At 35.9% G+C, this 15,559-nt stretch overlaps 1 protein-coding gene across 1 annotated transcript in view; it reads right to left on the minus strand.

Annotated features, from left to right (window-relative positions):
• Nucleotides 1-1,223: 1,223 nt before the first annotated feature.
• Nucleotides 1,224-15,559, minus strand: part of RpL13A (ribosomal protein L13A) — a 74,103-nt gene continuing 59,767 nt past the window's right edge. Inside the window, exons 4-6 of the mRNA XM_090411828.1 lie at nucleotides 8,607-8,854; nucleotides 5,103-5,225; nucleotides 1,224-1,353 (exon numbers count right to left, since the gene is read on the minus strand). Of these exons, the coding sequence (XP_090267954.1) occupies nucleotides 1,267-1,353; nucleotides 5,103-5,225; nucleotides 8,607-8,854 (458 nt within the window). The 3' untranslated portion in view covers nucleotides 1,224-1,266. The remainder of the gene's footprint in view (nucleotides 1,354-5,102; nucleotides 5,226-8,606; nucleotides 8,855-15,559) is intronic.

Genomic DNA, 15,559 nt, shown 5'->3' on the forward strand with positions numbered 1-15,559 from the left:
ATATGCAACCAAAATAGATCAAAGCGACATTCATGCAAATAAACTGACAAAGCTATTCTATGCAATGAAAGGCCCAATCCTAGATAAGAAGTTACCCTGAATACCAAAATGGCAGTGTACCATTCAGTGTTTCTACCAACATTAACATACAGTTGCAAGTTTTGGTGTTTAACAACAGGAAACACAAACTACAAACAATTGAAATGAAATATCATAGGAAAGTGGTGCAAAAAAACAAGACTAGACCAAATAAGAAATCAAACTGTAAGAAACAGCTTTCAAGTTGCACCTCTGAACCAATTAATAACACAAACCCAAATAAGGTGGTTTGGACATCTTAATCGAATGGAAGAATATAAACTAAAGCCAGAAAATAGGAAAAAGAAACATAGGCAGGCCCAGGAAAGGTTGGCAAAAGGAAATTAAAGAAAAATTGGAAATGAAGGGAATTAACTAGAAAGAAGCAAAACAAGCCTTGGACAGGATGGAATCGAAATCTCTTTGGCAAAATCTCGACACTTAAAAGCACAAGAGATCAGAGATGACGTAGAACACTGCTAAACTAATTAGTTCAGATAACAATTATCTCTCTACTGAACTTGACCATTTTCACAAAACCTCAGCCAATGGCTATGATTCCTATTATATCAAAAATAAAAATCTTGATACATACCGTGTCCCTTGCAGTCGTAAACTACTCTACTGTGGCTAAACAGGCAGGACAATCAACATCAGAATTGTTCAACAGGACTATGTCTGTTTCCATCATTACAGCCACGAAGAACTTGTTGACCATGCATTCTGACACTTGTGATAGAATATGTTCCAAAAGAGCCACCGTGGCAGCAAAAATAAATACAAAATTCCTTGAATCTGCGCCTTACCATATAACGTAAACAAATTTGGGAAGCTCTCATCTTCTCATTTAGCTTGCTATTTAGGATTTTAGTCCTACTCTCATCTGACATGCTTCATCTTCATTACTTAGTACTATCAGAATCTTATGTTTCTCATTCCCTGATAATCTGACTTTGAAATATTGGAATTAAGTTTATTTTAGTTAATATAGTATAGTATCTGCATTGTAATTTCTTAAAAAAAAAAAAAATTCTTTTTACAAGATTCTAGAATAAATCACAAATGTATGGTTTTTGTTTTTTTTTTTTTTTTTTACAAAATTATAAAGGATGTAGAGTAAAAAAATAATTTAATTCACAATGGAGTTCACTTATAGCATTCTTTATTAACCACTCAAATCACATGCATTTACACTTGATAACCATAACTCTGTAAAATCTTCTTGTAAGGCTCAATCTTCTTGGCAACCTTTAATTTTGCTTGTTGGATAAGTTTCTGAGAAGATACATAAAATATCATTAATTCATTTAACTTGCATAAGAACTTATTTTTATATTGAATTTATGTTTGAATCAAATCTTACTGAATAAGGATTTCTGAACTACACATTGATTTTTAAATTCTTTTACAAGGACACATTTAAAAGAGACCTTACTGATCTATAAATCAAATTATTTTAAGATCCCTGTGCAAAAGCTCAACTAAAAGTCTACACACATTTGAGCATTGTCACAAAACATGTGCAGTAAGTGACAAATGCTTAAGCATAGCACTACTGCAGTGTTTCTCAAACTTCAGATATCCACATACCCCCCTTCTTAAATATTCATTACAAAGTACCCCTAATTAATTAAAAAATAAATTCATTAATTATCTATTTTATTTGAATTTATATGTTCATGTAAACAAAAAAATGATTTTTAAATTTTGGTTCTCTAGAGATGTAAGACAACACACTCTTATCGATTTCATTTGATCCTGATGTAATATCAACGTTTTCTTGTTGCTTACAGCTACTTGTATGTGCTATATCGCTCTCTTTTGGGGGTTTTATAAATCCAATTTTTAACCAATGATCCATACGTCATCATCATCATCAAATTCCCCATGTACCCATAAGGGGTGTACAGGATATGATAGTACTACATGAAAAATTATACCATTACTATCTACAATTTTCCTCCAAATCAGTCTGTTACTTGTCATAATCCATACGTAAGAATTTGAAAGCTAAAAAAAAAATACTGTATTTACTCAAATATAACTAATTTTTTTCCAAAATTAAAGCTAAAAAATCGTGTTGTGAGATACGTGCAGGAATTTTCAGAAAGAAACTGAAAATGGTGCGACTTACCAAGACGCTCCTACTAGCTATCACTACTTTTGGCATCAAGAACAGTTTCTTTGCGTGCATCGTCAAAGTCACCTACCCAAATAGCGTCATCTTCTTTCCCATTATTTCAAGCAAAAATTACCAGTAATTTACAAGACTTGAGATACATAAAGCAGCGAAGAACTGCATATGATTGGTGCAGTATTAACAATAAGATCACGCAAACCAAAGACAAATTGGCATTTCAACAGTCGAGTTGAAATGCTAATTCCCTTCAACCGAATTCCATAATATCTGAAACACATTCACCATGTATTTCTTAGTTTTAACACGTTAACAACAAGGGTGGTGTCAAGCAAAATCATGTGTTTCACCAGCAACATGGTTTTGCTTGGTCTACACAGCAGTTTCTGGTGGAGAGCAGATGCGATTCATTTATCCCAGTTGTCTCTAATTGCACCGTTTGTTGAAAAATATTATGCATAGCTGAAAATTGCCACGTAACCTCTAACGACCATCCACACCTTTTTTAAACATCCTAGAGTACTTCCTCTACTTAGTAAATAGAGGAAGCACTCTAGCAAGCTTATGCTAGATCACTGATTCTGACAAGTGAATTTAGCCAATCCCAGATGAAAGAGTAAGAACTTTCTCTCAAATTATGGTTTTTCACCCTCCCAGACAGAACATACTAGCTTTAAACCCTTAATTATTCAGCCATTCATAATGGCTGAATAATTAAGGATTATTTAAAACAAACTCCTACAAGCATTTTTCAAACATAATGTCAAATAGAGCTCAAAAAAATATAAACTGATGCAAAATGATTAGCTTGGTTCTTCCCTCTTAATAGCACAATCTAGCTGTTGCATACCAGTTTGCAGTTGTTAGTTTTTTGATAAACCAGCATTGTTCCAAAACTTGCATATTAGTTAATACAAGGTTTTTGGTAACTTTGTTAATATGTATCCATATTGAAGTTCTGATATTTGTTGTGTAATTAATTTTTCCTGTGTCTTTCTTATACCCTTGATTATGTTAGTCTGAAGACTTACGAAACACGGTCCAAACATCAGAAATTAATGAAGATTTTCTGAACACAAAAACATTTATGTTCATGTGACTGAAGTGTTAGCAGAAAGGACAGAACATTTTCTTCCTAATATAAAGTAGATCCTAGAATGTTGCAAGTGTAAAAGTGCTAAAAAAAGTGTCAGGCTATGTGGACAAATGCTAAGTGTGGTAGGCAGTGTATCCTTTTCAAACATCTCCATGAAGAGCCCATAGCTGTACCTTCTCATTTTTTCTAAATTTTTCCTTTCTAAACCAATGACAGATATTAAGTGATCTAAAACAGGAATGAATTTGTAAGGATTCAGTACAAGAACTCTTAGTTCAGAGTTCATCAAGTGATGCATAAAGTGGTCTCTTAATTAAGTTAAAGAGTAATCTATGAATTGCAGCATAAGAAACTCTCATATGACATGACCCATATGCTTTTATTCTACAGTTTGTGTGAAGCTAGACATTCTCAATGGCAGACGTTGACAATGTTAAATATGAGATTTACTATCAAACCCAATATTGACTGACTTTAGAAAGACGGGAGGTTTTGAATATCTGCACTGCATATGAGCTACTTGTGCACTTTATGGTTCATATGCACTGCATATGAACCCAAAAGTGCACAAGTAGCCTAAGGTATTATGGCAAAATTACAGCAATGGCTCAGAACACAAATGGTTTCCTTTTCTTCCCCTGATCTTTTAATACAAGTTTTATACTCTTGATTATGTTAGTCCAAAGACTTAGGAGGAAACTTGTCAGGTTACTTTTTATTTTAATAAACACATTTTAGTTGCTACTAGATCAGATGTTATTATCAAATATGACCAGATAAGTTGCTAAATTTGTAAATTGGCATAACAGTGCCAAGTGAGAATGGTATTTAGCTAAAATGTTTGGTATTCTCATGTTGTGGAATGGTCAACAAACTGTTACAGCTTTTCCAGACAAGGATGAATTCCTCTCTCACACCATTTCAACTACTAATCAGCTAGAGGTGAACAGTGTCTAACAGTCAAGACCTTCAATCCCAGCTTGAAAGATGCTATAAATACAGTAAGTCAGAAAAATCTCCCATAAACAGCAGAAAATCATAAAGAAAGTGCACCACATCATGCCATAGAAGCTAGATCTCATTCCTCAAATGATAGGTTGACAACTACTGTCAACCATGCAAACTGCATTCTACATCAGTGGATTTCATACCGTAGGATGCATCACCCTGGAGGTGAGACCATCAAAAGCCTTGGATACAGCAAAACCTCAATACAGAAAATATTTGATATCATCCCTCTTCAAGTATTTTTATATCTAATTTGTGTTTCATTTATAATTTATACAACCCAGGGTTATATAATTTATTCATTATTACAATAAATAAATTTTAAAAAAATTGTAGGATAACGTGTAATCTGTTCCCTATCAGAGTAATTTATTGCACTACCCATAATAACAGATGTAAATCAGACAACTATCTGTAACAAATGTATCTGTATTCACACCTGTTCTTTTCTTAAGATGTGCCAATCATACAAAAATGGTTCATATGATTAATGCAGAAGAAATTTAAACATTAATTATATAAAATTCTTAATCGCCAGGTTACTTTCATATTCCGAAAGCAACAATCTCATCCCTTCTACACAGTTACATTTACTCCACAAAGAATGTCACATGCCACTAGAGGGCAAAATGAAAATATGAAACAATGCAATTTGCATGGTTCCAGTGTTAACACATTATAACATTTTTACAACACCCATTTCTGAATGTTGCCTTGTTAGAATTATTCAAATAGACGATTATTTTACCAGTTTTTTGAAAGTTATGGAAAATGTTAACTTACTTCATCTTTCTTCTTTTTGCTATAGAAGACTGCAGCTTTAGCTTTTCGTTTCATTTCTAAACTGGAAATAACATTCTGGTACTTCCAACCGACTTCATGTGAGAGACGGCTCAGGGAGCAATACTGGAAAATAAAAAATAATTAGAAAACAGAGTACATAATCTCATTAATAATGCCTGTACAGTATATTAACTCCAGTCAGTCTTAGATCGTAATTTCATAGGTATTCAATGTAGGTAAGAAACATCATTGGAGTATGATACAGACTTAATATGATGAAATGCATAGACATTTTGTATTTTCTTTGTGAGAAATCCCCTGAGACTGTTTAAAAACAGCAGTTAATGTCTTGATCAGGGAACAATGAAAACAAAATAACACCTTCTGACCTGACCAAGAAAAGGGATTTCTGCCACTCATTTAATTCTTAGTAGTTAGTCCTCAATTTACAATGGCCATCCTGATAACATCTGAAAGGAATATAATATCTTGTATTGTACAATGTAGATACTGTATGGAGTGAAGATGGCAGTTGGAAGAAGTTGTTCAAAATACAGCATCGTTTGATTCATAGGATTCAAAGATAAAGCCAAAAGTTTAAAAGATATTGGAGACAAATATGTTTAGTTACAGAGGTGGAGGTTCATAATAAAATATAGCAGTTAGTGGTAGAAGAGCTTTCAAATGAAAACCTTACATGGCTAGAAACAAAGTTGAAGAGAATACAACAGATCAAGCAACCAGGAAAAAGTTTAAAGAAACAAACCCAACATTTACCCGAGATTTACCCAAGCAGTCAAAAAGAATGATGCAAAGCGTAATTGTTTGTTACAGAGAAATTTATGCAGAAAGAAAAGAAATGTTAGTAGGATAAGATGGACATAATGTATATAGTTTTAAAGAACTCCAACCACCTGTCAGCTCGTCCTTAGACCTTCGATAATTTACAAATATAGTAAATCAATGAGTATTGTTGCAATTTCTGAATTATAAAAATTTCTCGATAACCAATACTTTTCTGCCTCTTCAAATAAATAATTTTATAATATAATTGAAATTTATAACCAGTGTGTGTGTGTGTATTCAAATGGATTAGTGAATAGCCTCTCTTAACCAACTGTCAATCCCACCGCCTCCATGTGGTGGTGGTGCAGCCTGGATTCTAACAGACAGGGCTGATGTCCAAGTATAGTATTGACAGAATAACCATAACTTCAAGAACTGAGGAAATATGGTTCCAATAAGCCAGTCCAGAGGCTTAAAAGGTAGCAGTCTTACCAATGGACTTACTGCACTTTGGGAAGAAACAGATTTGTAGGACATCTTACTTTGCTTTCAAGTCTCATAAATGAAGAAAATTTGGGCAGCCTAAGAGATCAGTTGGAAGACAATTTAAAAGATGGAATGACACTGTAAAAGGCCCCTGAGGCCTAAAAAAGATAGGAAGATGATGACGATGATATATATAAACTGAATACTAATATCCCATAATGTAAAGCAACACCTTTTCAGACATATATAATGCTATGCATTATGGAAAGGATGACTACCCAGACCAGTTTCAACCTTTATAAGGTGTCAAAACTAGTGTAGTGGTCTCATCACTGGGAGCCAAACCCAGAAAGATATTAACGTTGGTTAAAATACAGTGCTGTTAAGTTATTTCACATGCAAACTCTTTGCATATACTTGGATAAAGGATTAAACAAGAATATAACTTCCTAGAAAGATTAATTTAAATTATAATCAAGTGAAAAACTTTCTCTGGTAGACAGTAATTTAATAATAAGGTGACAACTTTTCATCACATGTATATGGGAAATATGACTTTTGCTTTACTACAACCATGGTGTCTCTTCTGAGTCTGACTCCAACTGATAAGATCTCAGAAGTCAAAACCAGACTGGGATGTGGCCTTCTGATAATGCACAGCATTATACACTTCTGAAAGGGGGTGTGCTTTGCATAATGGGATACTAAGGTAACCTCTATATATACAAGTAGCTGTCTTGATTCATGTGTGAACTTTGTTTGCTTACACTTGGATAAAAGGATTAAACTAAGAATATAATTTCTTAGCATCTTAAATTTCTACAACTATCTTAATATCTAAAATAACAGTATTAAAGCATATGTATTTACTTTTCATGGTTCTACAAAAGGAAATGAGCACAAAAGTCGTTAGGAAGGACGGATGACTAAAAGAAAAGACAGTTTTGTTAGAGATCTAAATAGAGTAAAAACTGATTCCTATATTAAAATGTTTTACAAAAAGAATGAAGTTAATACAACTTAAATACCTGGATTTCTGTTTAGGGACTAACAATAAAAGATATTTAATAACCTTGCACAGGGAAAATATACAAGAAAATCTTACTGACTTATCTCCAGCCTGTTTCATGGTGAGTATGCGATGAATTTGGAATAACTGATTATTATTTACTGGGGAAGATGAAAATGAGCATCACATCAAAAAGAAAGTCAAGCAACTCTCAGAGTGTATACCAAATATACAAATATTACTGGATTAAAAAAAAAAAAAAACTTTGAAACCACAACAAATGAATGACCAGTAAAATGTTGAATGATTTGACTAGAGGAATATGGCAAAATTGATTACAGATGGAAAAAGATAGGTTCAAATTTGTATCTATATTACATCACAGGTAAGCAAGTACCCTTAGAGGATAAAAAGGGGAAAAAATGTAAAATTAACCCATTTAATGCCTATAATCACTTTTAAGATTTTAGAATTACAAAATCAAAATGATTTGGTAACAAAACTACAAGATGTTCTACATGTGGAATGCTATGAAAATGACCACATGAACTTCAGTAACATTCAATATGTACATTAAGTCTTCTAACATTTTACACATCTGATTGGTTTTGTATGACAATAAGCAGCATTTCCTTGGGAAATAACCCCGCATGTGTACAGGCATATAAAATTGGTTTTCTTCCAACTTGTATTGCTTCCCTTGTTGGCCTTTCTGCAGTGGATTGCTAAACCACTAAATCAAATTGTATTCCTTAAAAAGGATAAAAGATTAAATGGACCTGTCTTTGCTTGCATGAATTTTATGCAACTATGTATTATTCCCGGTAAAAGATGAAAAGAGGACCACTTTCGTACATTTCATGTGCATGGAATATTAAAATTACTGGTTTACATGTAATGTGCCAACATAACAATGGAAGTGGCTGATAAACTATTAATTCTTATATAACCATAAAAGCAAGAGATCTCCCCATCTACACCATCCGTGGAGCATACTTTGCACTGAAACCAAAGTTGTGTTCTAGGAGGGAAAAAAAATTATTAGTTTCAAGTGTATAATTAATAGTTCACTGTGACAGCTTTGATTTATGTGAGCACATTACCAGATATGCAAATTGAGAAACAATTTGTTCTACTCTGAATGAACAGTATAACATATTAAGAAAAACTTTTTTTTTTTTCAGGTTAGCCTGAGAAATTTTTTTTTTTAGAAAAGATCATACCTTTCTTCTAGGATGGAGCCTCAGGACTCTCAATGCAGAAGGCACTACCATCCTCTTCTTTTTATCATATGGAGGAGGTATACCTTCAAATGCTTTCAATCGTTCCAATGCCACATCGCCACGCTTTGTTTTATGTGGCAGCATACCTCTTACTGTTCTCCAAAATATTTTGCTTGGAGCTCTGAAATGGTACGGACCTCTTGCTGGATTCACATTGCATCTTTTTCGCAAGAAAGACAGATATTTTACTGCAAGGAACAAAAGATATCTTTAACAGAATTGGTCATGTTAAATGTCCATTTACAGCTAGTCAATGCAGGTCAAAATCAGTAGCTCAATAATGCAATTAAAGAACAAAATTCACTTTGATTTAACATAAAAGGTAAATATCAGAAAAGTGACAAAAATGCTCTGGAGGATACTGAAAACAACAACTTAGAAATGGAGAGTATTACAAATAGAATAAAATCAAATCCAAGATAGGTCTATTTAGATGTCTTTAGAACAGCCAGCTGACAAAATTTAGAATGTAAGTCCCCCAATGGAGATCTAAACAGCAGAGTAGGAAATGAATGCCACCAGGCATACAGAAACATTTTGGAAAAAGGGTAAAGTTAATAATGATAAGTATCTGCAGGATTTCTGCTCAGGGTATGGACTAGTCATTACTAACACCATGTTCCAACATGATGTGCAGAAGTTAACAAGGAGAAAAGGTTTGCCATTATTGATAGGGATATCTTCATGCTCATTCAGGATACGATTGTACACAGGATTTGAAAGTGACATCACTTAGTTCTAAGCAGAATTAAAATTGAATATCACATTGAAGAGAACAATATGTGATATTCAATTTTAATTCTGAGACTCAGTTCTTGGTTTCAAACTGTCATTTTTTAAAAGTTGTTCAACTTTAAAAAAAATTAATTAAAACTTTTACAGATAAATGAGACTCAAATACACAAACAATTAAAGAAAATATGAAACAATTTGAAGTCAAGAACCAAGTCTCGGTGGCAAACTGAAGAAACAATGATTCAGCTAGGGAGCTATGTGGTGAAGTTGTATCCAAGGTTATTACTTTACTGTATACAGATAATATACACCACAGATCCAGTGCAAGTGTCCACTGGATCTGTGTAGGAGTATATAAACTACCTATCAGCTGTAACATACGAGGGTAGTTTAAAATGTTCTCAGCTCGACCATAGATGGCAACACTATCAGCAAGATTTTTTTTTTTTTTTAAAGTTTGTACATCTGTCATAAGTATCCATGTGAAATTGCAAAAGTAGTTTGTTTTATACAGCTGCCTGAAGCAAAAGTGTTGTCTATACTGTATCCCTTGAAATGGATCAAATTGAGTATCATGCAGTTATGAAATTCTTTGTAAAAGAAGGTTTAACGCCAAAAGAAATTCATTGGAAGTACATAAAAGTTTATGTGCGCTCTTCTCTTTTGTTTTCGACAATTAAGAATTGGGCTGCCAAGTTTAAACACGGCCATACCAGCCTTGAAGATGATCCACGTGAAGGACATCCAAAAAAGTGTAACAACACAAGAAATCATTGATCAAGTGCATGATATGGTATTGGATGACCAGCGAGTTAAAGTGTGTGAAATTGCTGAGACTACAGGCATTTCAAAAGAACATGCAAGATATATTTTGCATGCAGAATTGTAAATGAAAAAGCTTTGCCGAAGATCGGTGCAGCGTTTGCTCAAAGCAGATCAAAAATGCACTCTCATGAAAATCTCTGAAGTGCTTTAACAAGAACTGATTTTGCGAGTCAATTTATTACTATGGATGAGACTGATTCACCATTCCACACTGGAATCCAAACAGCAGTCAAAACAGAAGCAGGACTGAAGCCGGCTGTTCAGCACCAAAGAAGACAAAGTCAGCTCCATCAGCAGGAAAGGTCATGGCATCAATGTTTTGGGATGCTAAAGGCATTTTGTTTATTAATTATCTTGAAAAGGGTAAAACAATAACTGAAGATATTATTCCGATCTTTTAACCAGACTAGACAAAAAAATGTGAGAAAAGACCTGGTTTGCAGAAAAAAAAAAACATCTTTCATCAGGATGCACCTGTCCACAAAGGAGTTTTAGCAATGGGAAAATTAAGGGATCTGCACTAAGAATTGTTGGAATATCCACCCTATTCTCCAGATTTGGGTCCCTCTGATTTTCTATCTCTTCCCAAAACTAAAACTCCCCTCGGAGTTTTTCCTTCGAATCAAGAGGTGATTGCAGCTGTAGAGGTGTATTTTGCAGATCTTACTGAGAACCACTGCAGGGATGGGATAATAGCTCTGGAGCATCACTGGGATAAATGTATTAGTCTTAAGGAAGATTATGTTGAAAAATAAAAATAATTTTGAAATTAATACTAACATGGCAGGAAAGAGACCCAGAAGACCAAAGTGGAGACAGTCAAAGCATGAAATGTTAGAAACGATGATAATGGAATGCTGAAATTACTTTTCAGCATTCCATTATCATCGTTGACTGCAAGAATGGAGCAAGAAAGGTTTCAGAGAGGTGTGCGTAGGATTCTTAAGTCTCATCCATGCCCATTGTCCAAATAGATAAAAAGTCTCATCCATAGCCCATAGATACAAAGTGTAATCTTTGTGCTTCTAGATATTTGTTGAAAATATTCCTTAATCATTAAAACTAGAAACTTGTTTGTAGGAATGCAAAACTAGTTTTGCATTCCTACAAACAACTGGTGGTTTCATCAGGGCTTAACAAACAGCAAAAATATATACAGTAGAATCTGCTTATGTGATCGCAGATATTATCAATCGGATATTGTTATCAAAATCAGTCTGTCCCAAAATGCACCATTTAAAATTAATTAAAAATAATCAGTCTATTATAATCAAAGTTCCAGTTATTGTTATCAAAATAATCAAATGCTTGTCTGTTGCTTCTTAGAATTCTAATAAATACGGGTTAATCAGAAGAAAATTTGACAAAGAACATTTGTCAAAACCTGATTTTTTTTTTTTTAATCTTATTCTTCCTGTACATCTTTCAGGCAAATGAAGGTGGGTATAAAAAATACAGTCTAATTGTGATTTTGAGTTTATTTTTGTGCTCTTACAGTAAGCGAATCTGACTTTAAGTGCATGTTAAAGAAGCAAGTAAAAAATATAAGGATTTATCTTTTAAAGAAAAGCAAAGAATTTTGGAGTGATAAGTTGCCCAAAATGAATCAGGGTAGTGTGGATGTACATTTAAAAATTTAAAAATACAACCACTCTTGTGCAAGATCTTGAAAAACAGATCAAACATGGAAACTTCAACTCTTACTAATGAGAACATGGAGCAGAAGAGAGCCCAATCTGGTAAGGATACTCAAGTTGAATCAGCATTAAAAATTTCCTTTAGTAATGTTCGTGACATACCTCAAGGGCTCACTTTAGTGAGTACGGGCATGGCAAACCCGAGGTAACAGATGCTGGACCATGTCTTACTTCATGTAATATACATCTGTTATATTATTCTGCAGACTGGTCCCTCCCCTTCTTTCTACTCTCCTTGCTCCTTCTCCTTGATGCTATTAGAGTATTCGAGGGCTAGGGGTGAATCTTTCCTATCTTGCTAAGTCATTTCGTCTTATGCAGCCACCGAAGGAGGCAAGCTAGCCTCAATAGGTGCCGGTTCCAAGCCCGGATAAATAGCGAGGGTTGTCAGAAAGGCCATACGGTCATAAAACTTCACTGCCAGCTCTAGCTATGATATAAGTCAAAGAGAAAATGATATAAGTACTAGGGCGTACCCATTGACGAGCAGTGCCACGTCGCCCTACAGCTGCGAGAAGTGGATGAGGGCTACCGCATTAAGGGCAGGTGCGGTTAAAGAAGCGAGCCCAGCAGGTGGAGAGGATGTTGCGAGTGGGAACACTGAATGTTGGAAGCATGACTGGAAGGGGAAGAGAGGTGGCAGACATGATGAGGAAGTTGGACATTTTGTGTGTGCAGGAGACAAGGTGGAAGGGGGGAAAAGGCAAAGGAACTGGGAGATGGATATAAATTGTTCTACTCTGGAGCAAATAACGAGGGAAGAAATGGTGTAGGGTGTGGCAAAATGAAGGGAGAATTACTCGAAGTGGGTGGAAGGAACGACAGGATCATGCGAATGAAATTGGGTCTCAGAGAAGAGCGGGTGGTCGTATTATGTGTATCAGCAGAGGAGAAAGATGAGTTCTGGAATGTGTTAGATGAAGAAGTGAGGGAACTGGAAGAAAACGAGATGGTGATTGTCGGAGGAGACTTGAAAGGACACATAGGAAGACAGAATAGAGACTGAAAGGGTGCGTGGTGGCCACAGAGTGGGAATGATGAACCAGGAAGGAGAGAAGATTGTGGACTTTGCAGTAGCGTTTTGATCTGGCAATTGTGAACGTTTTTCTACAAGAGGGAAGAACATTTGATAACATTTAGGAGTGGTAACAACAGTTCACAAATTGACTACATTTTGACTAGAAGAAAACATCTTAAGGTTGTGACAAATTGTCAAGTAATTCCAACAGATCAAGTGGCACAGCAACAATGCCTGCTGGGCGCAGACTTTAAAATAAGATCGAAGATAAGAACCTCTGGAAGCCATGGGATGAAGAAAATTAAGTGTTTCGCTTAAAAGAGGAGAGTGTGAGGAATCGTTTTAGGGAGAGGGTGTTAGAGAGGATATCGGATGGACTGGAAAGTGTGCAAGATTGGTGGAAACATAATTCAAAAGTAATCCTGAGCTGTGCAATCGAGGTGCTTGGCGAGACATCTCGAAAGATTAGAGAGCAGAAGGAGAGTTGGTGGTGGAATAATAATGTACAAGTGGCAGTGACAGCTAAGAGGAAGGCAAAGCAGAAGTGGGATGAGTCAAGAGTGGAAGAGGACAGAGAGGTGTACAGAGAGAGAGAAAAACAAGTATTCAAGAGAGTTGTGGCAAAGGCATATCAAGATCTGTATGATCAATTAGAAACAAAGGAAGGACAGAAAAATTTACCAAATAGCGAAATGTAGAAATAAAGCAGCAAAGGACATCTTACATGTGAGGCAGATCAAAGATGCTGAAGGAAGAGTATTAAGAAGGGATGTGGACATAAGAAACAAATGAAGAATATACTTTGAGGGACTTTTGAATGAGGAAAACGCAAGGACTCACAGAGAAGATGGGCAGCCTTCTGAGGGGATGGCGCAGAACATCAGTAGAGTGGAAGTCACGGAGGCCATGAAGAGGATGAGGAATGGAAAATCGGTGAGACCCGACAGGATTCCAGTGGAGGCATGGAAGGCACTGGGGGAAGAGATAATTGACCTGCTGTGGGAACCTGTTCGTGAAAGTTTGCAAACAGGAAAATATACCCGAGGAATGGAGGGAGAGTACTGTTGTCCCCATCTACAAGGGTAAAGAGAATGCACAAGACTGTAAAAATTACAGAGGAATAAAGTTGATGTCCCACACAATGAAAATCCTAGAAAGGGTTCTTGATGGAAGATTGAGGAAGGAGGTGGAGATTGCAAAGGAACAATTTGGCTTCATGCCTAGTAGATCAACAACAGATGCTATCTTTGGGTTACGGCAGATGATGGAAAAGTGTTTTGAGAGAAACAACGGGCACTACATCTGGCATTTATTGATCTGGAGAAAGCACATGATAGAGTGCCAAGCAAGAAGTCTGGAGGTGTCTGAGGGACAAGAAGGTTCTGGAGATATATGTCAGATTGGTGCGGGAGATGTACAGAAATCTGAAGACAAGTGTTCGGACCTGTCTGGGACAGACAAAGTTTTCAAGTAACAGTTGGCTTGCATCAAGGGACAGCAGTAAGTCCGTTTCTGTTTAACATTGTGATGGAGGTGGTGAGAGAAGATGCACCTTGGACAATGTTGTATGCAGATGACATCTTGCTGTGTGCAGATTGAAGAAGAAGCAGGAACTAAACTGGAAAGATGGAGAAAAGTAATGGAAGAGAGAGGTATGAGACTGAGCAGAAGTAAGACAGAGTATATGTGTTGCACAGTGCGCAGTGGAAGGAGACAGATCTGGAGCTGGAAGGAGAGGGACTTTAGATACTTAGGTTCAACAGTGGAAGAAGATGGAGGAGCTGAGAAGGAAGTGGGATGCTGGATACAAGCGGGTTGGAGGAACTGGAGGGAGATGGCTGGAGTGTTATGCAATAAGAGGGTGCTGATCAATCTGAAAGGCAAAATCTATAGGACAATAGTCAAGCCAGCTATGGAAACTGTGGCCCTGAGGAAAAATAACATCAGCAGAATGGAAGTAGAAGAGATGAGAATGCTTAGGTGAATGTGCGGTGTGTCAGAAATGATTATGTGAGGGGAACAGTGAAAATTACGAACTTAGGTGCGAAGGTACAGGAGGCAAGGTTGAGATGATTTAGTCATATGATGAGGAGAGAGGATTAATATGTGGGAAGAAGGGTCATACAGATGGATGTGCAAGGAAGGAGGAAGCGTGGGCAGCCAAAGAAGAGATGGAGGGAGCTGGCAGAAGAGGATCTGAGGATGTGGAGGAGACTCATCATCAACAGTGAACCCACTTAAGTGGGAGAAGCTGCAGAAGAAGAAGTAATGTTTGTGAAAAGAATATTTCAATTAGTGAGCCTCTGATGTGTCAAAAAGCAAAACTTCCAAAATGGGTAAAGAAAATTTCACCACAAATGATGGATGGTTTAACAGTTGGAAAAAACATTCGTAGTGAAGAAAAAAGTGATTTTTTTTAATCAGCTGATGTGAGGATAAAAACCAAGTTGCCAAAAATTATTGCTGAATGTTCTCGAGTATATTTACAATGCACAAGAAAGAAAACTATTTTTGTGCAATGCCTGAGCATACTTATTTGTATAAAAATGAAACTACTAAAGGATTTAAATCTACAAAAGAGCCAGTGACAGTTCTTTGTTGTGCTAATATGAAAGGTG

This window comes from Typopeltis vanoorti, chromosome 22, assembly GCF_054136105.1.
Source record: "Typopeltis vanoorti isolate ZY-2024b chromosome 22, IOZ_Tvanoo_1.0, whole genome shotgun sequence".
NCBI lineage: Eukaryota > Metazoa > Arthropoda > Arachnida > Uropygi > Thelyphonidae > Typopeltis > Typopeltis vanoorti.